Here is a 25919-nt window from a genome sequence, read left to right on the forward strand (position 1 = left end):
GGGATGTCTGCGGGAGATAGTCTGGTCAAATCCGTATATGCGCACAGATAATAAAATTAGAATCTACAAGACTTGCATACGACCGATCATGACATATGGCATAGAAGTGCGCGAAGATACCAACAAAAAGAAACATGCTAAGGGTTGCCGAAATGAAAACCCTAAGAATAATAGTGGGCAAAACAAGAAGAGACAGGGTGGGAGAGAGAGAGAGAGCAGTGCAAAATTCAAGATATTGTAAGATGGGGAAGGCAGCGTAAGAGGATGTGGTACAATCATGTAAGATGAATGGATGAGAATAGACTTCCAAAAATTGCACTAGAAAACAACCCGCCCGGTTCAAGACCTCCCGGAAGATCACCTAAAAGATGGAGGGATAGTTGGCAATCTACCTCCCAGGATATTAACCAGAGGCAGCTTCAGAATTAAACAGATCGAAAGATCTCCAAGAAGTAGAAGAAGAAGACAAATATCTAAACTTTAACGTTCAAAACACATTGTTTATTTTTTACCCATAAGCTGAATCTTATTTTAATCGAAAGAATAAATATTATGCTAGAACATTACAGTAAAAAGTTAATCCAAAGTTTACCACGGGAAGCTGTTTATTTATAACAATTTTTCAACAAATAAAAAATTTCATTTGTGTTTGAACTATTTATTCCTTTTTTTATATATATTAAGCAAGTACCCGTAGTATACTTTGGGTAAAGTTTTTACTGTAATATCACAGCATCATATTTTTCCGATTAAAATAAGATTAAGATTGTGGTAAGAAATAAACAATGTGTTTCAAAGGTTAAAGTTTGGACGTTCATTATTATATTCAAGCCTATATATTCCAAAACGCAACGGTATATCAATTTGTTTATGTATATTTTAAACTGACTTTTGCAATATAACATCAAAATTGAGCTGTCTTAAACGAATTGACTTATGCTTTCATCTTGTATTTTTTGTTTTTTTAAATCTGTTGTTCAACCTATTAAAAATTTGCCTCGAAAAACGCTAAAATTGTATTTTTCGGCCATTTTAGTAGTTTATTTGCCCTTTACGTCTAAAGTAATGGTTTTACATAAATATCATAAGAATGAATAAAATTTTCGTCTTGAAATAACTCTCAAATTATTAAAAAAAATTGTTATACATAAATAGGTTGCCATGGAAAATTTTCGGAAAACTTTTGAGCATAGCATATTGGCATCATAATAATATCGAATAAAACAAGTTTTAGCATGTGATATGAAATCGAAATTTTTCGACAAAAGCCACACGCCTAGCATGCTTAGCAAGAAATAAAAAAAATTGGTTTATCTGAGATTATTTATTTTCCAAGCATTAAATAAACCAATAATATTTTTAGAAATAATTGAATAGGATAATTGGTTTTTTCACGTTAAAACCTTAAAGTATGTTTCAGATTACCCTAATAAGGTCTCTTAATTGTTATAAAAAAAGCTGCTATCAATTTATAAAAAAAAATAGGCACTAACTTCGTTTCAAAGTGTCCTAGGTCAACTTTTTTTTACTTTTAAATTTGTAAAAAAATTCAGGCTGTCAAAATATGAAAAATCAGTTTTTTGCAGTCAACGGTTAAAAAGTTATTCTAATTGTTTATAAGCAAAAAATTGACATGTTTTTGCCAAATTATTTTGCAATATTTAAAATTATTTTTCGTCATTTTTTTTTAATAATACAGTAGACTCCCTCTATAACGAGAACTGAAATGGCAGACTAATTACCTCGTTATAAGCCGATCTCGTTATATCAGACAACAATAATACTGTGCTTACTTATAAATATGTAGTTTCCTAAAACATTAACTTCCTAAAGTGAAGCCATTCTGAGCAATATAAGATGCTAATAAATATTGTTTGAATGGCGTTTTTGAAAAAAAGTTATTTACTTTTATTGTCAATGAAATATATTAAAACATAAAAGAGTTGTTTACTTTTATTGTCAATGATATACGTTAAAACAAAAAATCTGTACTTACATATTTTTCCAACTATATAATGTATAAAGCGTATTTTCAAGGATCACATAAACTATTGCTTCTTCAATTGTAAGAAGTCTGTCATTTTTGACTGCTTTAAATTGTCCAGTATCATTCTATCTATCATCTACTATCTATTTTCTAAAGATGTGAAACAGTTGTATTTATTATAAGGAAGTTTATTGCGGGCGGCAGTTAAATTTATTATGGGACACTTAAAAAAGGTATTTATTTATAGCCACGGCCGGCCAAAATCTTAAAAAAAACACGTTTTTCAATCTTACCTCTCGTTATAACCAAATTTGTCTCGCTATTGAGAGTTATAGTTCAATAGAAATTTCACGGGACATCTAATATACCTCGTTATAAGCGAAACCTCGTAATAACGGTGTTCTTTATAGAGGGAGTATACTGTATTAGTGTCTTCTTCATCTTCTTTTAGAATCTATCCGTATATTTAATAAACCTATTTAATTTTCTGACTTATATTGTTGTAAAAAAATTATAAATTAAATAACTTTTAAACTCTTTGACCGATCGACTTGAAATTTTGATCTTAGTTTAAGCAACACAAGACCCAACATTGTGTGTAATATAAAGATTATAAGTTTATTTTAAAAAAAGTGATTAACATTTATAAACAACCAACATTTTTGACTTATTTTGCAACTTTCTAAGCAACAAATAAGGATAGGAACGTTTAGAAAACGCAATTTTGAAGGTTTTTATATGACTTATAAGTTTCTTCTCTTCTAAAATTTGTTTCAAACACTTTACTTTTTGCTGATAGACGAAAAAAGCTAAAATTTACCGTTTTTTGACCCTAATTTGTTAATAATTCATTACGTCCAAAAAATCGACTGCAGGAAACATAGAGGTCTATACTACTCAAAACAACTGTCGGTTGCCTGGCCGGACGAGTGTCACGAAAAAAAGCTTATTTCCTTGGGCTAATTAGTTCCTTTGCCACAAGTACACAAACCGGTTGCACAAGTATTTGGTATTAGGCTGGGTACGGTAAACAACATTGCGAAGCAAAGGAAAAATATTGAAAAATGGAGAACTTTCATCATTTAAGACAAAACCTAACAAAAATAAAATTTCGATAAAGATCAAGTTAGATGATGTTGATTCGTGAATATTTCGAAGACAAATTCACAATTGGTATATACATGAAAAAACAGCACCTACTGTCAGACGCTTACACCTAATATTTACAGAAGATTTACTGTTTGCCGGTGGTAGAGAGAGTTTGGGTAAAATTATAGATGCTTTGGGTTTTCGATGGCGCAAAATTCCAAGTAATCGAAAGTTATTTATGGAGTGACAACATTCGAGAGTTAAGATCAACTTTCTTAAGACAGAGTAAACATTACCGTGAGGAGGGTCGACCAATACTTGGACCGATAACAGTAATGAAGGTTTACAAAAACCAGTGTCGAAAGGGCAACGATTAGTCATAGTTCATGCAGGATGAGAAAATGTTTTCATACCAAATGCTTCACTTATTTTTAAGTCAAAAACCAATTTGGGCGATTTTCATGACGACATGAATTTTACCAATTACAAGAAATGGCTTGAGACTAAATTTATACCTACTTAACCACCGCGTAATGTTGTTATTAACAATGCACCGTACCACAATGTATAATCTGTGAAAGCTCCTACATCTTCATCTCGAAAAGACGAAATGAAATGTGGGTTACGAATCAAAAATATTCTCCATTCGGATGATATGTTAAAGGTCGATTTGTATAATATTATAATACTTATTTATAATAACTCAATGAAAACTATAAACTTCAAAACTCAAAATACTAGGTATTGTTGCAAACTGTCAAAAACATCGGTTTGTATATATTTTCTGACGTTCCATACTTCACTAGACATTACCCCTCACTATTCTGTTTTTTTACTAAACACTTAAAGCAACTCGAAAGAGTCCAGGGATGGAGTCCCAGGTCCCGAAGTAGATCACAGCGAGAATACCTCCGGTACATGACCGGACCTAATACTCTTCCTTGTGACACTTCAGCTTTAATAACTCCCAAATTTATGAACACTTTTTATTTATTCTCAAATGTTTATTCGAAATGTATGTTCGGTAAGATTACTGAATACTGTTTAGGCAATAAGGTTCTTAATTCGTAGTTTAAACCTTTATACTGAACATTATCTAAACCTTGAGCTGCATGTAGCAAGGTATAGCAGACTTTTTTATTTTCTAAAGATTTTTCTAATATATCCGTTATTCTATAAATTTTACGATATTCTATACTTTTTTTTAACTCAAATTAGGAATTTTGTCTCAGATGTTTTCTTTAAAATTATCGGTAAAATTAAAATTTCAAACGATTTTTATATCACCTCTATTAGTGATATTGATTATAGGACGATACTTCATTAGAAGGTTTTCTTAGCTATATATTTCTTGAAATCATAGTAACTTCCGCCAATTTGCAGTTTTTGATCATATTATAGTCTGAAGACAGCTTTTATTAAATTTGTCATCTTTACCATAGCTTTGCTATTGTTTTTACTATTACTAATAAATTACTGATAAATAATGTGAACGTCTATCATTTGAATATCTAATAGTCAATGTGATTCTTTGTTTAGGGAAAGTAAGTCAGACCAAGACATCTCCACACCAAAACTGAAGATCAAATCGGTCGATTCCTCGGCGGAAAGCGCTGAAAAAGAAAGATCTAAATCTCGCGATTCATCTCCATCCAAGAAAAAAACCTATGCGAATATATTCGCCGAATTAGCCGAAATGAACGGTGTCCAGGTTGTCTTGGACAACGGATACGAGGGAAGTCACAAATCGGCTAAGAAACGCCGAAGAGAAAAGCACAGAAGTAAAAGTTCAGGGTCGCCGGATGCTAGCAGGGAGCATAAGAGAAAGAAGAAGAAAAAGGAGAGTCAGGAGGTAGAAGAGCCGTTACCACATCCGAGAATCACTATCAAGGTAATATTGATAAAATATCATTGCAATAAAAATTTGTAAAATTGGTTTTTTAGTATTATATTTAAACACTTTACTTATTATATTAATATTTAAAGAGTAATGCTTTAACACTAGTTTTGTTATAATTGTTAAGAGAATTCAGTTATCTTATAAAAAAAAAAGGTGATCAATCTCAGACCCGTGAATGAGGTGAGATTGATCATGTTGATTTTTATAGCATGAAATAGTCGTGCTTTTAAATATAATATGATCAATCTCAAGCCTGACTAATTCGGTCAAACAGTTTTTCGAATTTTTACAAAGGGGCGAGATTGATCTTGCGGGGTGAAAATGATAACACTATTTTTATTGTACTATTCTTTATTTATACAAAAAAAAAACAGATTTTTAAGAACTAAAAATATAATTCATAACATTTTAAAGAAAATGAAAATTGGATTTAACATTCTTTAATATTAATTTCTCCGTGAAAAGGATACTTTTATATCCTACCAGAAATAGTCCCATGTGTTGGATCTGGTAGTAAAGCAACCACTTCCTTGAAGGGAACAGTGGATATGTCATTTTCAATTATTTTGAAAATCTTCTTCGATCCTGCTTATTTAAGGCCTTGAACTTCGATTTCTTCCCCTTCTAAAACATCTTTTACCTTACAGACATAGCGAAATTCCGTCTTTTTCAGAGAACCAGACAAAAATTTCACCAGCAGGAATTTTCCCTTCGTGACGTTTTCTAATGTAGGACAAAAGTATTCAATATTCAACCTCCTCTCCATCTTTGTTAATATCAACATCATTGTTGCTGTCATCTAATTCAAGATTTTCATTTGCGCCATGAATCGTCATTGGACTCCTCAGATGGTTTAGGAGCTGTAACACTTTGATCTGGTTCAGCTGCTAACAGTTTTCTTTTACGTCGAGATTTTTCAGAGCCGGAATTGTACCTCAAGTCTTTCAAAAAACTTGATTGGAGTTGAATGGTGCAATGCCACATGCTTCAAAACCAGAAAGTAAATTTCTTTTTATAGCACTTTTTTCTCCGACTGGATTTTTAGGTGGTATTTTATTCATACTTAAAAGTATATGCTTTAACAGCTTGGGAAATTCATTTTTCGGAATGCCGGAGGTTTTGGAATTTTGCATTTTCTATTATGTTAAAGTTTTCCTCCAGCTTTCTTTTAAGGAACTGAAGAATGCGACATCCAATGACTGACAAATATTGGTAGAGTTGGATGACAAGCATGCAAATATATCATTTTCTTCACATTTTCTTAGTACGTCTGGATTAAAATGCGATGCTAGGTTGTCCCCTATTAACACTTTTTTTCCACCGAGTCGCCTGGCATGTGGCAAGAAACAAGTGGCAAACCAATCATTGAATGTTGACATATCAATCCAACCATGTGAACTTCGATTATATCGTGTCCCCAGTGAGCAACATGGCTGATCGCAGCATGGACTGCTCTTGGGACCATTTTCTGTCCAAGTATCCCATAAATTTTCCGACTTGTATATGACATAAGGTGGCAGAAGTTTACCTGAGGCGGATCCACAAATCATAATCGATGTAGCAGTTTTTGAATGGTTGCATATTTTTTCGGGATATTTAGTACCTCTTCGGTAGATGCACAATTTGTTTTGGGGCTCAATCTAAGACGTTGGACTCATCGTAATTAAAAATATTTTCAACGGGAACGTTTTCAATTTTTTGTTTTAAATGGTCAAAGTATTTATTAATCAGTTCCGGAGATACTTCTGCTCGGCTTTTTTTAATATTAGTTGCCAATCTTTTACCACCAATACCTCGATGTCTCTTCAACAAGCTATTTGCGTAGTCAATTCCAGGGATATTCTCTTTAGATCTAGATACACTTCTACCACTGTTGTCCAAAAAATTTTTGACTAACATTCTCAAATCCATCGCGCTTAGTGGATATCCCCAATCTGCACATGTTAAAACGCTATTAATAATGGCTATTTCTTCTTCATATGTGAATACAGATTGCCCACCAGTTGTCTTAATCTTCCTCCCATGCACTTTGGAAATGCATTTTCCTTATGCATAAAACGCAATTTTTATTTTACCTCCATGAATTTTGTTTAAAACTTTCTGGACGCTTTCTCGAATCGAATGCAAAAAGTTACATAGCGATCCATCTTTGCTGCGGAAAATTGTTAGGTTTAGTGCTTCATTGGCTCGTCTAATATTAAAGTTGTTTAATATACATAGATTACCTATATAATCTATGTACCGCTTTAATTACAACTTTATTTAGTATATATGTTATACTTAATTAACTTCTTTATATTTAATGCTGTTTTCCCATTCTATTCTTCTTATTTTTGTCTCAGGCGAGACATTATATGTCTCTGACACCTATGCGTTGTAGTGTTGCAGACTTTATTTAGTTAGTGTTCCCAGTTAGCGTAGTTTTCTTTCCGTTCATAAAACTGGTCTTAATTGGTAATAGGGCTTGCAGTATATTCCGTTTAATCCTTCTTTAGACTCCTTTACCGACCCGTTACTCACATGTAAGTCCTCCACCCAGTATTGCCCACCCTGAGACCTTTAATTTGTTTACCAAGACTCGCTAATAATATCTTCATATCCCACTTTTGATCTGTGGAAGGCACACCAGCGCACGTTGGAATTTAGAGAGTTCTTCCACCTTAAGACCTTTCCACTCCTTTTTTTTTTCAAAAAAATCTTTTATGGTATTACAAAATGCTTCTCTAGCACATATCAATCCCAAGAAACCGTCTATGGCTCGACAACCTTTATATCCAAAAGAACATGAAGACTCATAGATAAGTGTGCACTATTTCATTCATAGTAGTTCTTGGGGACCACCGCTATCTCAATCTTTATTAGAGCAGTTTTGTAACTTCTGCCACCACAACCTTTTGGACAGGAAGCTGCAGGTGTTCTCTTTAATTTTCTCATCAGGAATACTTCTTGTACACGCATCTTATTGGCTTAACAGCGTGTACCGTATCAGTTTTCCCTTGAGAAGTACTTGCTTCCTTTTTTGAGCTCCGAATAAGTATTACGGACTTCACCACGTCGTTTGGTGTTTTCTTTAAGAGTTTCGAATCATCCTCTATTGTTCATTTTTGTCTGAATATTTTAGGTAGTGGTAATTTTTCCTTAGTCTGCTAAATACCAGTTTTGGAAGTATTGGTAATTTTTACAGATCTCTCACTGTAGGTATAAGGCTTAATATGAAAGAAAGTAAAGGCGGATGCTGCCAGTAGACCTTTGTAGTAGTTATTTTTAGACTCGGATCTGCCATACATGTCTGGAAATGGTACAATAGTACAACTAACCTAGCCCGTTGCTATGCTGTTGGTTCCTTGGCAGCAGTTGACCCTGCTCAAGCCCCATTACCACGTCAAGATTGAACAGTCCTATTATGTGCCATTTTTTCATCTGTTTTTTTTTTGTCGTTTCTGTGTCATTATTTTGTCCTATCGTGTGTTGAATTCAACTGAGTATAATAATTTTATTCCATAGATTAAACCCATACCTCTACCAGCCGGAGAAGTCGCCTCAGAATCCAATCCTCAGTGTTTTTATGTTCCCAACGAAGCAGATGACAACGCTCCTCCACCGCTACACCCAGTTAAGATGCCAAAAGTTGAGAAGAGGGAAGTGAGAAAAATACGAAGTCCCAGAGTCTCTGATGCCAGCAGATCTCCAGAGAAGTCTCCAGAAAAGGTGAAGTCCCCTGTGACTAGTCCTCCAAAGAAAACCGCAGCTCTTGGTGGAAACCTTTGTGATGTATGTCGCGGTGAAGGAGCTCCCAGTAACTCAGTCAAGTAAGTGAATAGTGCTCTGAATGTAATGAATTTATTTTGTCTTTGGATCTTTAATGTTTCTTAAATGGTAACTAGACATGCCGCGATACCAAAAATTGACAATTTATTAATATGGGTATTTATTAATATATACAAAAATAAATCATCACAATGGAGCTCACGGCATAACAACGTCATATACTTTTTTAATTTAAACCTTGAATAACTAATAGCCCCTCTTAAATTCCTTCATATTGGAAACTGAAGAGAAAGTTAGTATTACTAATTTCTGTTAATGCAATCAATTTTTCTTGTAGGTGTGATGAATGCCAGAAAAATTACCATTTTGCTTGTTTGGATCCCCCTCTGAAGAAAACTCCAAAAATAAGAGGCTACTCCTGGCATTGCGCAGATTGCGATCCTACAGTAAGTATAAATTTTAAATTTTCTTAAAAGCTATTTTACATTGCGGCTATCTAATGTCATGTAGGGCAATCTCTATTTTAGAAATTCAGGAATTTCAATATTGCAAATGCGCACAATATATTGAGCACAGCCGTCAGTCTTGAACTGAAAGCTTTTATTTTCCATGATTATTTTTTATATTCTATTTATAATTCGTCTTTATGTAATTAAAAAAAATCATGTTCGTATTTAATATTGTGCATTCATCTACTCAATCTAAAATAGCTTTAGATGTATTTTAAAAGTTGCTTATGAATAAGTATTTTAATTTTAAACAATTTTTTTTAGGGATCTGAATAGTGTGGTGAAGATTTTTTAAGTATTTATAAAATACAGTTGCTGTATTATGATATTGAGATAAATATATAGTTCTATAAGTACATTATTTGTTTTTTTTTATGTCCACGTATATTGTTATATTTCGTCCTAACATGTACGTTAAAGTATCGTTTAATTTTGTTAGTTAGTGTGCCAGTTTTGTAACAATATAATAAAATGTTGCAAAAACCTGATTCAAGAAAACTTTAACTACTGATCGGAAGTAGGGAAAATTTATCGACATAAAAAGTGCATAGGACAATATTGATTTAAATATACTCTGTGATAAACTTGTTTCTTGGCATTCCAAAATCGATAGCACATTTACTATCAAATCTATACAAAGACAGAAGTGCATCGATAAGGGTAGATCACAATATTATTGGACGCAAGATTACATCAAAAGGTTTTCCACAGGGAGCTGTTTTAAGTCCACTTCTTTTTAATTTGTACACATACGATTTGCACAAATTATGTTCTCCCAATATTGTTTGCTTACAATATGCTGATGATATTGTCATTTACTCACATATTTCAATATTTCGTACCAAAAATCTGCCGTAGTATTTTTTTCAAGAAAACACCCTATTAAAGATCACGCTGTAACCTTACATGGCAATGATATTCCAATTGTTTCGGAATTTAGATATCTTGGTGTCGTACTTGACAGAAAATTGCTTTGGAATCAACATATTAATTATACAATTGGTCGCTGCGAAAAAGGTATTAATTTTCTTAAAATGGTATGTAAGAGATCGTGGAGTGCAGATCAAAAAATTGCATTGAATTTTTATCGAGCCTATATAAGATCTATTATAGATTACTGCTGTTTGGTATATGGGTCAGCTAGCACAAACAATTTACTTAAACTTGATAGAATCCAATTTAAAACTCTAAGAATTGTGTTAGGATTGATGAAAAGCACTCCAAATGAAGCCACCCTAGTTCTAGCATCTGAAAACCCACTCTCATTACGCAGAGAATATCTGGCAAGCAAATATTTCATAAACCAACATTATCGTGGCACTTATAATGCAAAAATAATTAATGAATTAAATACAGCTGATTTAACACCCACATACTTCATTAAAAAAAACTCTCCACCACTTGCAAAAGCAATTATAACTTACAACGAACTCAAGTTAATAAATTCCCCTTGTAATCTTATCTGGGAATCGTTGGATATACCACATCTAACTATCTACCACATCTGTTCTAGCTACAAATATTATTCCTAAATACCAAAACGAATTTTGTTGCAGTACTCACACAGAAATCTTAAGTGGCTATTCAGACCATATTGTGATCTATACAGACGGGTCAAAATCACCAACATGTACAACTAGTGCTTACTTTGTACCAAAAATGAAGATAAAAAGATCATTTATTTTAAATAATCAATTCAGCATCTTTTCTGCTGAAGCATTTGCTATATACAAAGCCCTTGAATTGTGCTGTGAAAACCAGTGGAACAAATTTGTCATATGCAGTGATTCACTGTCAGTATTACACTCCTTACAAAACTTTAAATTCACAATTAATAGCAATATATTCATATTAGAAAATTTTCAACAGTTACTAAATCTCTTAGATCCATATGGTGTTAAATTTGTATGGGTAAAGGGCCACTCAGATATTTTTGGCAATACTATTGCTGATTCTATAGCTAAAAGTCCATTACAGCACCCATATATGGTGATAGAAGAATTCAACACATGTGATCTACTTGCCGATATCAAACAACATATTAAATTTAAATGGGACAGACGATGGATTCAGTTTGGTGAAAGCACAGGCACAGGTTGTAATTTATACAAATTACAACCAACAATAGTTGTAAAACAATTTTACAAAGATGTTACACTAAGCAGAAACACAGTGTCAACTGTCTTAAGATTAAAAGTAGATCATGGATGTTGTCCGAAACATATACACAAAATAAGAGTTCTCCCATCAGACCGATGTGAGTGTGGAACTAGTATAGCTGATTTAAATCACATATTTTTCAACTGCCCACTACATTGTAATACAAGCACGTGGCTGCTAAAAGAATTGATAAAAGAGAGTAGAATTGATAAAAGAGAGTAGATTTAAGTACCCCATTAAACGTAAATCTTCTATTAAGTGAAGACAACATAAAAAATTTTAAGATCATTATGATATTTCTTCTAAAAATTAAATTAAAGGTAAGAGTATAAAATTGATCGTATACATAAACATTTCCTTTGTATGTTTAGCATATATGTTGCCTACCTAACTAACCGTGGTTTATGTCTTGTTTGTTAAAATAAAGCCGTTGAAAGGCTTGAAAAAAGTGTCCTCCTTGTACAATCCTGTCTGAATTAATACTAATATTCATATGTAATTACGTGGCTAAAGGTTCCAAGCCAAAGCCAATAAGCAAAAAAAAATAGGGAAATATTTATTATTGGAATCATTTTTATCGCGGACTACTGACAGTGCGGTGGATCGCACAGAGGTGTGAAAAAAATTAAACCGCCAGTAACGACAGATCGCGCGAACACACTACGTGGAGTAGTAAACGCTGTCGTGTTTATTAATAAGATAAAATAAACATAAAGTAAAACAAAATAAAATCGAATCGAATCAACTCGATTGGAATCGAATTAATACAGGGTGTCCAGAAACTCTCCTGACAAACAAAAACCGCAGATTCCTCAGGTAATTTTAAGACGATTTAACCCAATACCAGGAGTCTACTACGTCCAACATTATTTTATTATTAAATTTATTTTATTATTAAATATCGTGTATGTTAAATTTAGATTTTTATTATTAGTAAGTAAGTAAATGTTATCAAATTAGCGTTTTCTCGTCTTATTTTGCTCTGATTTCGATTTCATGTAATTTATGGACGTAACGCGAAATTAAATCATAATCCTACTTCCCGTGCATCTCACATGAACAAATTATATGACTCTTTGAATGTGGTTAGTAAGAACCGAGCTATGTTCGGGTGATTATGTACTATATGATATTATATTAAAGGGATAAACACACTTCAGTGGTAAAATTGTATGAACCTCTTTTGAACGAAGAACACTAAAGAGCTCAAATAATTGTAGATAATTATTACAATAACACACAACTGGCAAGTTATTTGAAGTGTCACAAAACAGATCTGTATGTTTTTTAGGAAATAACACAGTGAGTCACCATTAAGTGTAACAAAAACCAAGTTAAGGAAATATTTACCAACCAAAACGAGATATTATGATGATTAGCACTTATTATGGAGAGGAAATTATGAAAACTACTACAAATAGAATGGGAATAAAAATGAAACCTACTGCGGTAATTGAAAAAGAAGAGGATATATATTGCGGACCAACTTTCATGATTCCGTTCACCTCTATGTAAAAGTTCAACCTGGTATAAGATGCTAGCTGCTTTGTTATTTAGAGTAGGAGTCGTCAATGCTAGATGCATATACAATGAGACTGTAATTGCTGCTTTATCTGTACTGAAAGTACAAGAACAAATCATTCGACATGATCTTGGACCTGTTGCTACAACAGTGAAACCCTTAAAACGTTATGCTTAAGAAAGAGATTTTTTGTTTGAATTGTTCCAAATTAGCACATTAGAAAAAACTTGTTCTAGTTTTATAAATAGCTCGCTATAAATATTTTATAAATAATAATTTTTTTTAAGCTTCTGTAAGAAACTATTTGTACAACGTTTTAAACTTTTAGTATTATTTTACAATCAAAAATGTATGCATGTTGTTTTTTTTTGGCCTTAATACTGTTATAATACCTGTCATTAAAAAGTATTAGGTAATATTTGCTCAATTTTTTTTATTCACAGCTAAAAGTTGATCACTCATATATTACACGTTCATACCAAAAATAGCGTCACGTTTTATTTCAAACTTCCTCTCAAAATAACATTTCTTATACCCTTGATTCATGAACGACACTGGGGCATATGCAACCAAAAAAACATCGTTTAAGTGAAGTATTTAGTATAGTTTCTCCAGAAAGATATCCATTATTCTTTTTTATATACTGCATAACTAGCTCCATATAAAATAATGAGGAATACATAAAAAGAATTAAGAAGTTTTTGGAATTAAAAATAATTTTTTTTTATCAATCAAATTAAGGGAAAGAAAATTTAAATTCGCTACAAATTGCCTGGTCAACTGGCAGTGTATAAAATATTCTGTGAGTGATATTCTGTCACTGTCAAGTTATTAGTGTCACGTGACGTGAGTTTGTCTGTCGATCGTTGTTGTGGGTTGCCCTGTCATTTTTGTTTAATTTGGGATAATCTAGAAACAAAAATTAATTGGTAAGTCTCTCAAAATCTGTCTATTTTCACTCGTTTTGCGATTGATTCATATAAAATATTTTTGAGATGCTTTAAACTGAAATAATTACATTGAACGACGCCATTTTCCTTTAGAATACATTTCATGATGAATGGACATGAATTTCTTAATTTTACCCACATATGCTTCCGTTTTATTAATTTAAAACTCTATCATCTAAAGGTTTTCTAGTATCATAATAAGATACATTAAAATTGAGAGCTGTCCTTCTGTTTTACCAAAAGGTAATAATTATCTTTTAGTTCATACTTACTCTTTTTGGGAATGCTAATTGATTAATTACATATTTTTTTAATTCTATCAAGTTTTTTACATTGTAGAGTTTCTTTTTATACAAGTAGGCAAATTATATATCACAAATCATTGAATATCATTTCATTGTTATCCTTATTTATGCACTGAATTTTTGTTTTGAAATAATTATGTGAACAATAATGAAGTTTTTTATTGTACTTGTTTTTTCCATGCTGTGACGTTGTTTAATGGTGTTTTTTAAGCACTATTTAGTGTATTAAAAATAACTATTGTGCCTTAAATTGTTTGCTTACTTACAATGGTTGTCTTTGTTGTTTGGAGAAATTATATACCTTATATAAGCTGTTACTTGTTAATTTTGAATTAGTCTTTCAACTAATTCAGGAAAACAAGTATATATTTGCATATATATTATACCTATATTTGCCAATTATAGGTATAATAATATGTTATTGATAATGAAGCAATTCTACAACATAACATTAACATATTAGTCAAAGCCTTTAAAACAAAGGTATGAAAAGTATTGGCACTAAGTTGGTCACATCTGCCAATCTACAAAAAAATATAACACATTTCTAATGGCTTTTAATCATAGAGAGTACCTAGTAAATGGTAAATATGCAATTCTATATAATTAAATCACCATATTTTTTATAAACAATCACTATCACCTCAACATTGTTTTTTTTATAAACAATGCTCAAATTTTTTAACAATTACTATTTTCTGTTCCGAAATTTTCCAATTATTTTTCATGGAACTATCATGTGTGGATCTTTAAGGTAATGAAAAAACTGTAAATTTCATTTGTTAAATATTAAGTAAAATCAATAAATAAATTATCAAGACATTGACGAAAGATTTAATTTTTTTTCAATTTTTTATGAATCTTAAAACATTTTTGCAATAATGGCTGTTAATTAAATATTACAGCAATCATGAGGCCATTATCAGAAAAAGTGTTCAAAATTTCAACCAGATTGGTGTAATAGTGTATTAGTAATGTCAATTGTTTATCAATAAGAACAATTGTTCTTGGTATTAGATCCATTTTCTGTGTAAAAGTGAAATAGATTTTAGAAATTTTCAAATATGAAAAAATAATTTTTTTTCAAAAGTTTAGATTAAGTGGAGGTGTTTCCTTTTACTAATAAACAAGTGTTGCTGATAATAACAAAAGTATTCTAATTATTTATTAACAAAAAAGAGCACCTCTTCCTTAAACTAAATTTTTATCAATATTTGAATAAATACTTCCTCAGCTTGTTCAAAAAACTATTTTACTTTTATAAACCCATATAGAATCAGTATCTAACCAAGAACAGTTTTTTAAACATTTGGTGTTTGGGATAGACAATTCACATACCTGGCTAATAAACTCTCAAACTAAATTTGCTGATAGTGTTGTTGATGAGTAGGCCTCATGATTCCTGTGTTATATTTCACTTGTGGCCATTATTACAAAAGTTATTTTGTCCATGATAGAAAGTCATTTAATAATTCCAGCACAGAAAATAGTAGCTTTTCAACTTTGGTCTTTGTTTATAAAAAAATAATGTAAAATTAATCGTTATATGGTAGCATATTTACCATTTACTAGGTACACTTTTCTGCAAAACCTATTAAGTTTCTGTTACAGTCTGGACTAGTTAATTATAAATATTTGCAGGTTGTTTTAAATAATCATATCTTATACATTATATGAGTATACACCCTTTATGGGGATTTTTTCTAAAATATTCAACAGTATATGATTACTGTCTATCTTGATATATCATTTATCAACTAGTCTATAATGTAAGTACAATTTTCTAATAAATTTAAAATATAGACTATAGATATAAAAAGAGTAAAACATAAATATAGCAATTGATGACAAAGCTATTCATGTCATTAAAAATCTGTACTGTAATGTCTGTAATCAAACTGCTATCATAAAAATTGGAGCCAACTATACCAACGAAATCTCTATACAATGAGGAGTCAGGCAAGGTTGCATTTTGTCATCAACATTTGTCATTGTTCAATGTTTACTGGGACTAGTTATTTAAAAAAGCAATTAAGAAACAGCCATATGGAATAAAAATCAACAGGGAACTACTTAATGTAATTAGATAAGCGGACAATATAGTAATTCTGTCAGAAAATATTAAAGGTCTCCAAATTCTGCTTGATCGTATTCACAAAGTAAGAGAGGAAATGGCCATTAAAATAAACTCAAACAAAACCAAATTTTTAGTCTTTAGCTGTAATCTGCATCTAGATGCAGAACTTCAATTAAACAGAGTCCAAGTTGAAAAATTTCACAAAAGTACATAATAGGGAACTGTCATAATGAACCAACTAGATCCAGACATAGAAAAAAGTAGAATAGCAATCACTCAAACTACTTTTATGAAAATGAAGACATTTCTTTGCAATAATCATCTCAGTTTAGAACTAACACAAAGAATGGTTAATTGCCATATTTGGTCTGTACTTTTGTATGAAGCAGAAGTGTGGACAGCAAGAAAAATTAATGAAGAAGTACTAAGGAGGGTCAACAAAAATTGAGAATTGCCAAAGTCTATTAAACACTGGAAAATGTCTTATCTGGGACATATAGTGAGGGGAAATCTATATAGAATACTACAACTTATACTTAAAGACAAAATAGAAGGCCATAGAATTGTAGGAAGAAAACAGGTGTCTTGGTTTAAAAAAAATTCAATGAATGGGCTCAGATATCAAATGCAGGACAATTATTCCATGTATCAGAAGATCGAGAAGCCTTCACAATGGTATCACCACTGTCAGATAATTCTGATATGTATTTCTGTAGTACAAAATCATTCAACCATGTACACAAATAGCAAATAAAAACTATTTTTAGTAACATGTTTTTATGTTCAATAAATTGTTTAAAAATCTATGGGATCTTCACATTACCATTTTTTATAGAAATAATACTATTTTCCAGACTTGTTTACATGGTGGCATTGTACTTTTTAATAATATCAAAAGATTAAAAATAGAACTTGAAAAATATTATTTGTTTTTATTAGTAGGTACTTTGTTTGTAACAAACATGTTTTGAATTTGTTTCTTGGTGTATTTTCTGGTAGGTGTGTATATACCTAATCTAAATTGTGATATAAATAAATAGAAAACATTTGATAGGTATATTACCGCAACAAAATATAACATGGAAAAAACTTTGTACCTACCTCTTTTGTTATTTTTATCTATCTAAAACGGCAAATTAGCACAATTAGTGGTGATAAGTCAGGAGTGAGCTCATTACAAATATTATCACCAACTATTTTAAATGACCTCTTCATTACAATACAAGAAAGGTTTCAAGAACCTTAAGTAATATCCTTGAAATTATTTTTTGGAATTTGATCCATCAGAATTATTTTTTAATTGAGCTTATTGCATCAGCAGCTTGTTTGTTGATAAGATTAGCTATAGCTTTGTTTAGTTTTGACAAGATTGATTGGAATGTTAGGATATATAATGAGAATAAAATTACAAAGGTAACAGATACAAGTCATGGTAAAAGGAACAAATACTGGACCTGGGCACAACAAAAAAAAAATAGAGGAACACCAAAAAGATTACAGTATGAAATACTAAATTTTTTAAACACATCTCACATCTCATCTTTCAAAAAACCAATTTCTGTAATTTACTTTATAGTGAGTTGCTTATTATGCATCTAAAATTAATGAGTACCTTGTCCTTTTCATCTAAAATATACATTTGACTTTATGACATTTGAATTCCCACAGCACGTAGGCCACAATTAACCCATTGTGCACCCTCATAAAGAGCTGTCGTCCTCGGCTCATTGTCCAACCTGCCATTTCTAGGAATTTTGACAAGTCACCAGGGGACATCTCTGCATACTCTCATATTAACGGTAACTGCTGACATTCACATAGGACTAGCTCTACAGTTTTGTCTTCTTGTTCATACTTTCTGCATAGAGGTGTGTACTAGCCCCAGTATGCGGAGGTGTTTGCTTAGTTGACAGTGACCAGTTAAAAAACCAACTGTCAAGCATAGGTTTTTCCTGGTCACCCCCAAGCACTTCTTTGACACTGACTTTTCAAGGTTGCTTAGTGTTACCTTAGCAAGTCTACAACCTTGCCCGTCTTCCCATCTTTTCACGGTTTGTTTGTAGGATTGACATTTGACAATTTCGATTTGCGATTTGACATTTGCGATTTTTGTGGTTGACCACAAAAGAAAGATTCCCAGGTCCTAAGAGTCTTAGGCCAGCTGCCGTCCTAGCTAATTGGTCAGCAATGTGGTTGTCTTTATTCCTATTGTGTTTTTTATACTACCTCAGGATGATGCTATTAACATTCGATGCTTATGTTAGTGACTCGTGACACTCCATTACTAACCCTGATTGACAAGTGGTCTATTTAAGGTTAGTAGAGCTTGTCTGCTCTTTGTGCATGCAAATTATTATAGTTTTCCCGGCTATACCTTTTTAGGTTATCTTTTTTGCAGCTATGGAGATACCAGCCAGTTCTGTCTAAACTATGCTGTCATTTTTGCCCATACCCCACTTTGTTCTTAGGTTCAGTGATCTGAGGAAACCATGTGGTAGGCACACTAGTTATGTCTGATGGTAAGTCCTTATAGAATGTTTCCGTTCATAACCGAGAAACACAAAAGGTGATTTAGTGGATAGGTCACTGGCTTTAGGGCGGACCACTTTCTATGTTACCGTACGGGGTGCAGGAGGTGACGGTTGCCGTATGAGCTTTGGAATCCAACACTACCCTGAGATGCCTGATCCTTGGTTTGGTCTTGTGTGGAGTATATCTCGCATCCTAAGCCTTCTTCCATTTTGGAGTCATCGACGTATATTCAATATGCATTTGCCACGTTTGACTGCCTATACTGTATTGTTTCGATTTTGTAAAGTTGTCAAAAACAAACTTTGGTTTAATTGAGTCACAGCCTACCTATAGCAGCTCTCCCCACCAGAAACAAGTTCTTAATTGTCCCATTCCTATATCACCTTTATATTTTCACCTTTTCTATTTCTAATGATATTGTTTTAAAACAAGAAAATCTGTGATTTTGTATGTTTTAGTACTTTTTATGTATTAACTTTAATTTCGAATGCTTAATTTACTTCTTCTACGTATGATCTCTATTCATCTCTTTCTGTTATTCGTAACAATATTATTTAATATAAATTGAAGGATTGCATAACTATACTTCTCGTCTACCTACATCCAAGATCTGTCGTTAATCAGAAATAAATGTCAATTAGTGTTATATCTAGAGATTTGGCTTCCTGTTGATTGCCCAAAACCCTGGCGACTGGCATTGAAATGAGTTTGTCCGACGGTTTTATTATAGAAAAAGTGGCACGTGTAGGCAACCTTTTTTTTTACTTCTCAAAAATGATTTCCGTGTGTTGAACGTTCTTCTTTTTCAGTGGTAACAGGTTGGCGAGAGGAGAAATTAAGACAGTTTCTTTTTCGTTTGTTTACGTAATATTTTTAGCCACGGCGTGTGCGTTTGTAGGTCAGTGTTTGGTCAGACGTTTCGTTGTTTTTAATAAATTTATTATAATTACAAATCGAAACTATTCTTATCTTCATTCAACAATTTTTTTGTAATTATTTTAATGTAGTTTATTAATGTTAATATTGAATGAAGTCTGTCTTGAAGAAATATAAGTTATTTATTTATATAAGACAAATATTAAATTTAATCTTGAATATATTAGCTTGTTTATGTGTGCCTGATATTTTTACATTCATATAAACGTAAATCTCTTACGCTGGGGTTGAATGGGACGCTAATTCAAAACTGAGTTCATAAATTTGTAACGTGTCAAAATTCCAGTATGTTATATCTTATCAAATGATTTGATTATTTTATTAAATTTTATTACAAACACTCTGTACTTGACTTTTAATATTTTGTAAAAATTTTCTCTAGCAACCATTTTGTTGGCCGTGTTAATAAAATGTCCATTATATTGTTACTGCTTCTTCTTCCTCTTTATAAGCAATTCTGCTTGTTCATTGGCGGATTAATACCTCTATGGAAGGTTGTCACTCCATCTTTTGCGCGGTCGTCCGATACTTCTGCCGAATGGTGACGTATTTCTTGCTATTTTGACGACACGGGTCTCCTCCATTCTGCTTGTGTGTTTATTCCATTCTTTTTTTCTATTTTGTGTCCATTCATTTATACACTGTACGTTACTTCTCAGTACTCCCATCTCTACCGTTTCCAGTAGCCTTTGCGTTGTAGCTGTGTCGGGTCTTGTTTCTGAGGCATATGTCATTATTGGTCTTACACTGGCTTTATAAATTCTTGATTTCATCTCAGAGTTAATGTGTCTATTTGGGCATATAGTGTTTATAGCTTTTTGTACTTGATCTCTCACTTCTTTGTCCAGGTCTCCATAATTCCAGTATAATTCCCAGTTATTTTATTTATATTGTCTATATTGTTACTGTCCAGTATAATTCTAAATATTCTGTGCTTCATAGTTTTATGTCTGTTTCGCGAATCTGTTGTATAAAAATCAGGTTATACCGAGGTATCTGTTTTGACTAACTTGCCGTTGGCTTTTTGTTTTGCAAATATTCAAACTAATCCCTTTAATTGTCAGAAAATTGAGGCTTTCGAAATGTGGCTTTATTGTAGAATCCTGAAGATATCCTATACCGACCACGTTACCAACCAGGACCTTTTATTAAGAATGCAAAAAGGAAAAGAGTGGTTAACCACAATAAAAACAGCCAAAATTCAATACTTCGGTCACATCATGACGAACAGCGAAATATATGGGTTGCTGCAATTAATTCTTCAAGGAAAAGTAGAAGGAAAACGAGGACCAGGAAGGCGAAGAATTTCCTTTCTGAAAAATCTACGTACATGGTTCAACACAACAACCACAAATATTTTCAGAGCCGCAGTTTGCCAAATACAGATTGCCATTTTTCAGATTGCATTATCCCTTAAAAGGTTCTACGGAAAAATGTTCCGATTCTGTCCCGTCACGTTTTGTTTGGAACTATTCTAAATATTCCAACATACCGTTAAGACCACACAGAAAACACCAAGTAACGCTGCTTTTATCTATTTAAATATTGTTCTGTAAATCAGCATATCTTTAATTTTCCGTTGTACAGACGCAATCAACGCATCAAAATATATGACAGTTTTAAATGTGTTGCGAGACCCGTGTTAAGGGGTAAGATATTTTTTTATACCTTTTGTTTCTTTTATATTTGTATCTTTTGCTTCTTCGCATATTTGACTTTGTATTTCCTCAGTTAGTCTTAGGTTGCCCCAAGTTTGTCCCGTTGGGAGTCAGTTTATCCGATTGGGAATCTAAGTTTCCTCTCACTACCGTAGCAAATTCCTTTGACTCCAGCCCATATTCATAAGGAATTTGAGTGCATCGAAGGTCAACCTCCAGTTGATCTGATTAACAACTTTATCTAATTTATTATGAGTACTTGTCCCATTCTCAACCGATTCAAGTGATGTTACTTTCGAGTTAAGAAAGTTCATATAATAATGCAAGGGACTGAAATGAGTTTAGTGATACAATGGAAGATTCAAAATTTTTGTTATATATTGCATTATTGAATATTTAATGTTAATGAATATTAAAGTGCAATCTCTATGTTTCAATCGAAATGGAATAACTAAATAGTAAATACGAGGTTTGTCTTTTTAGTTTTGCATACAGTCGCTTAGAGGGCGCCACGAATAAAACCTTCCGACACAAATGAAACCTCAATCTTTTGTTGACATAAATCGAGAGTTTCATTGCGATACAAGTCATGTAAATACAGTGAATTTTTGAAATTAACAAGTCACTCGAAAAATGGATCTTAGCCGAGAACATTTTCGAGTAATAATTTTTTACAATTTTCGGAGAGGATTATCCCAACAGCAATGTCTCGCTGAAATGGTTTCTGTGATTGGGAATGAAGCATCACACCAGTCAACTGTTTCCCGCTGGTATTGCGAATTTCAACATGGCCGCTCCAGCCTCAGCAACGAATCCAGGTCAGGTCCACCCAAAACAGCAGTCACACAGCAAAACATTGCGGTTCGTCAGCTAGCTAAGGATGACCGTCGTGTAAGATACTGAGAGATAGAGGCATCTTTGGGCATTTCAAAGATCTTGATCTAAAAGATCCTACATGAAGAACTGGGTGTTACGAAGTTGGTTTCCCATTGGATCCCTCATTTGCTCACAGAAAAGCAAAAAGCGGTTCGTGTCAATTGGCGTCGAAAAACATTGGAACAGTTCAACAAAGGAAGCTCAAAAAGCGTTTATAGTATTGTTAGTGGCGATGAATCTTGAATTTACTCCTATGAACCGGAAAATAAACACCAATCCGCTGTGTGGGTGTTTCACTATGAGGAAAAAGCAACAAAAGTGATCCATTCTTGAAGTGTGTCAAAGAAAATCGCAACTTTTGTGTCAAAATCTGGTCATGTGGCAACAATTGCTTTAGAAGATCGAAGAACGGTTACTTCTGATTGTTATATAACCGTTTGTTTACCAGAAGTTATCACTCCGACAAAGCAACACATAACGACGAATCATCCTACATCAGGACAATACATCAGTGCTCACACTGCCCAAAAGCTAATATAATTTTTGGAACTTATAGTCCAAACCCGACCTAAGCCCCAACGACTTCTTCACGTTCCCAAATATCAAGAATTCAATGCGTAGACAGCGATTTCAGTCGCCAGAAGAAGTCATCGAAGCCTTTAAAATAGCGATTTTGCAGGTATCAACTGAAGACTGGAATAACCGTTTTACCAATTGGTTTGAATGTATGCAGAAGTGTATGGATCTTGGTGGGACATATTTTGAAAAGCAAAAAAGTGCTTTAAAGTCTAATATATTTTTTGTCTTTATGGCTGTATGCAAAACTAAAAAGACAACCCTCGTATTTTGTTTTTTTTTTGCGTATTTATCATGTAATTGCATGTTTTGTTTTCTTTTCAATACGTGTTAGTTCTCGTGTTCTTATGATATATACATTTATTGTAATTTGATGTTTCATATGATATTTAATTACTCTATTTAATTACCGTATTCGATTACCTTGTGATATTTATGATATTTTTGATATAGTGAATTTTACAATGTTTTATTTTGACGATATTTGCATTTTTTTTCTGAATATCCCGTTTCTTTTTTTTTTGATTCTAACATTAAAAAAAATAGCCATTTTTTAAGTTGTTCTCCTTTTCTGTTTCTTTTTTGTTGTTTTGTATATATTCTTTCTTGAGTTTCTCACTATGAACGACCCCACCCATAATCTACCAGGACTCAACAACTCTTTTCCAGCTCATGCTCTTTGTATTTGATTTTGACTTGTTTGAGTTGTTCCAACAAATTGGTGTAATACTCGTCATCTATTGTTTTCCCCTTTTCTATGTAGCAGCCTCAGAAAATTAAATGAAATTAAATGAATCATTGCACGTACATTGTTTGGATTGTTCGGATTACATTCACGGATGAAAAATTGCTCCGCTTGTGATGATATCAACTAAATGTTTTCCAATGTTTCTAAAATCATAAAAGCTTTTAATTTGGCGTATTCTCAAAAACATACTACCACCCTACACTGATTTCTACTTATTCCTACTTCATTCGAGACACTTGTTTCTCCGGCACTTGATCATAAGACCTTTGTACCTTGCCCTGTTTTTTTTTCATTAAATTCCAATATGTCCTGTGGCCTCAACGAAAGCCAAAAGTTTTTTCATTGGTAGTTTTAGGATCTCTTCAGGTTCAATCCCAAGATGACCTGTGAATTCTGGTTTCACATCACTTAGCACATTGCAATGTTATAAGATGTGTATGGCAGTCTCTTCTTTCATTTCGCATTTTCTGCACCATGAGTCATTCTTATATACATATATACATATTTTGTATAGGTGTTTCCTTAAACGTGTAGAGATAAGACTACCAAAGAGAATTGAAATACTATTATAAAAATAATACCTTAATTAACCATGGGAGCTTATCGTATATGCTTCGTCTAGCTCAGTATCTTAAGTGTGAGTTCGTCTTGTCTTAAACTAGAAATCAAACCATGAACCCTTAGCTGATAGCAAATAAAACAATTTTTAACTAATCATATTTATTACAAATAGGAAACAATCAACCCTGCCAATGCTTTACAATGAATATAATGTGGATGATACTTATGGCATCGATGGCATCAATGGACTGCTTGTGTGGCCTCCCAATTAGACGGTTAGGTCTTCCAGAGTATGTTCTACAATATTACAGTTGTTCCATATTATATTCTGAAATTTCCCATAAAATCTCCTATAGTCTTCTATACAGCCAATAAAACTTGAATTTGGCCAATAAATACAGCCAATAAACTAAAATATCAGAAACAGCTTGTATTAGAGACACATCAAAAAGGGTTTAATTTCCTTGCCATTTTACAAAATTACAATGAAACAAATAGCAGATGGCAAGGATAAAATGAAATATAATTTTTATTACTGAGTTAAATTCTTTGTTAAGATTCCTATATGCATATAACTGGAAACGTGGTTTCGAAAGAAGTGAGGTTACGAATGTTCTTCACCCCAAGAGAATTCTTCAGACCATAAAATGAAGCTTATAATAATTTTTAACTTTTATAAATTTTAATTATAGACAAAAAAAAACATATCCCACTATGTAGGCCTATGATGGAATTAGCTTTTCTATCAACATAGAACAGAATATTTAGTCTACCGGCCAGAGAGAGAGAAGGCAAATATTTATTATACCAGAAAGAAAGAGAAAAAAAAAAAGAAAGACAGCTACTTTTTGAATAAAAAATAGTAAAAACTAATCTGAAGGCAAAGGAATTAATAAAGAAATTAAAATAAATTAATAAAGATGTGACGTTTATAACGTTACAAACGACAATGTCCAGTCACCATTTCGGTGACCGTTTTATCGTTTATTGAGATTCATCAAATTGTAAAAGAGTTTTTTATCAACATTCTTGATCTACACTGCCATATTTTACTTAGGTATTAGAAAATTATTCTACGTAACACTAAAAAAGATTCCGTCTCATTCGAGGTATCCCTGGGTTAGACCGTGTAGTGGTTTTGGAGTTAGTGATACTGGGAACTTTATAAGCTCAATTACAGAAGTTTAAAATTCTTTAAAAGTTTCCAAAAAAAGTGTTCCGCCACTGATAATAATGCATGCATTGTCGATGTAGACCCGATCGATATCGCTGCCTCGTCGCACGCCTTGGTCCCCACGCTTTGACGCTACCTGTCTCCCACTACAACCCTTTCACTCGTTTGTTAACCTAAAATCCAATTAAAACAAAAAAAAGTTTTAGAGGTCATAGACAACAATTATTCCGAATTTTGGGGAAAATTTGATCAGGGAATGGCTCCAGCCCAAAACGGATAATCAAGGGGTATTTAAATCATTAAAAATACAAAATAAATATTGTAAAATTCTAGAAAACATTTTTATAAATTTTCTTGTATTTATGGAATATTATCTTGATCAAATAAATAGCTATCAAAACCAATAAAGCACTAATGAGGATGTTTTCACATCAGTTTAATTCAAGTATGTTAAGAAGGGCTTTGTTTACTTAAATTTGCTGTTATGTGACGTGAATGTGGGCAATTCTGTGATAATTGACTACGTCATCCTGGTTTATAACTTTGTTAACTGATTTGAAAGAAAACAACTGCCCTAGAAGAAAATTCTAA

General features: G+C 32.5%; 2 protein-coding genes across 4 annotated transcripts in view; both read left to right on the plus strand.

Moving 5' to 3' along the window:
* Positions 1 to 9611, plus strand: part of LOC140450473 (PHD finger protein 14) — a 53572-nt gene extending 43961 nt beyond the window's left edge. For both annotated transcript variants that reach the window (XM_072544118.1, XM_072544121.1), the window contains exons 12-15: positions 4616 to 4967; positions 8481 to 8785; positions 9082 to 9190; positions 9518 to 9611. In XM_072544118.1, the coding sequence (XP_072400219.1) occupies positions 4616 to 4967; positions 8481 to 8785; positions 9082 to 9190; positions 9518 to 9529 (778 nt within the window). In that variant the 3' untranslated portion in view covers positions 9530 to 9611. The remainder of the gene's footprint in view (positions 1 to 4615; positions 4968 to 8480; positions 8786 to 9081; positions 9191 to 9517) is intronic.
* A 4124-nt stretch (positions 9612 to 13735) lies between these two features.
* The window catches only part of LOC140450481 (mothers against decapentaplegic homolog 4-like), a 107354-nt gene continuing 95170 nt past the window's right edge, over positions 13736 to 25919 (plus strand). For both annotated transcript variants that reach the window (XM_072544128.1, XM_072544133.1), the window contains exon 1: positions 13736 to 13864. The gene's annotated coding sequence lies outside the window, so the exon portion shown is untranslated. The remainder of the gene's footprint in view (positions 13865 to 25919) is intronic.

The sequence above is a fragment of the Diabrotica undecimpunctata genome, chromosome 1 (assembly GCF_040954645.1).
Source record: "Diabrotica undecimpunctata isolate CICGRU chromosome 1, icDiaUnde3, whole genome shotgun sequence".
In the NCBI taxonomy this organism is placed as follows: domain Eukaryota; kingdom Metazoa; phylum Arthropoda; class Insecta; order Coleoptera; family Chrysomelidae; genus Diabrotica; species Diabrotica undecimpunctata.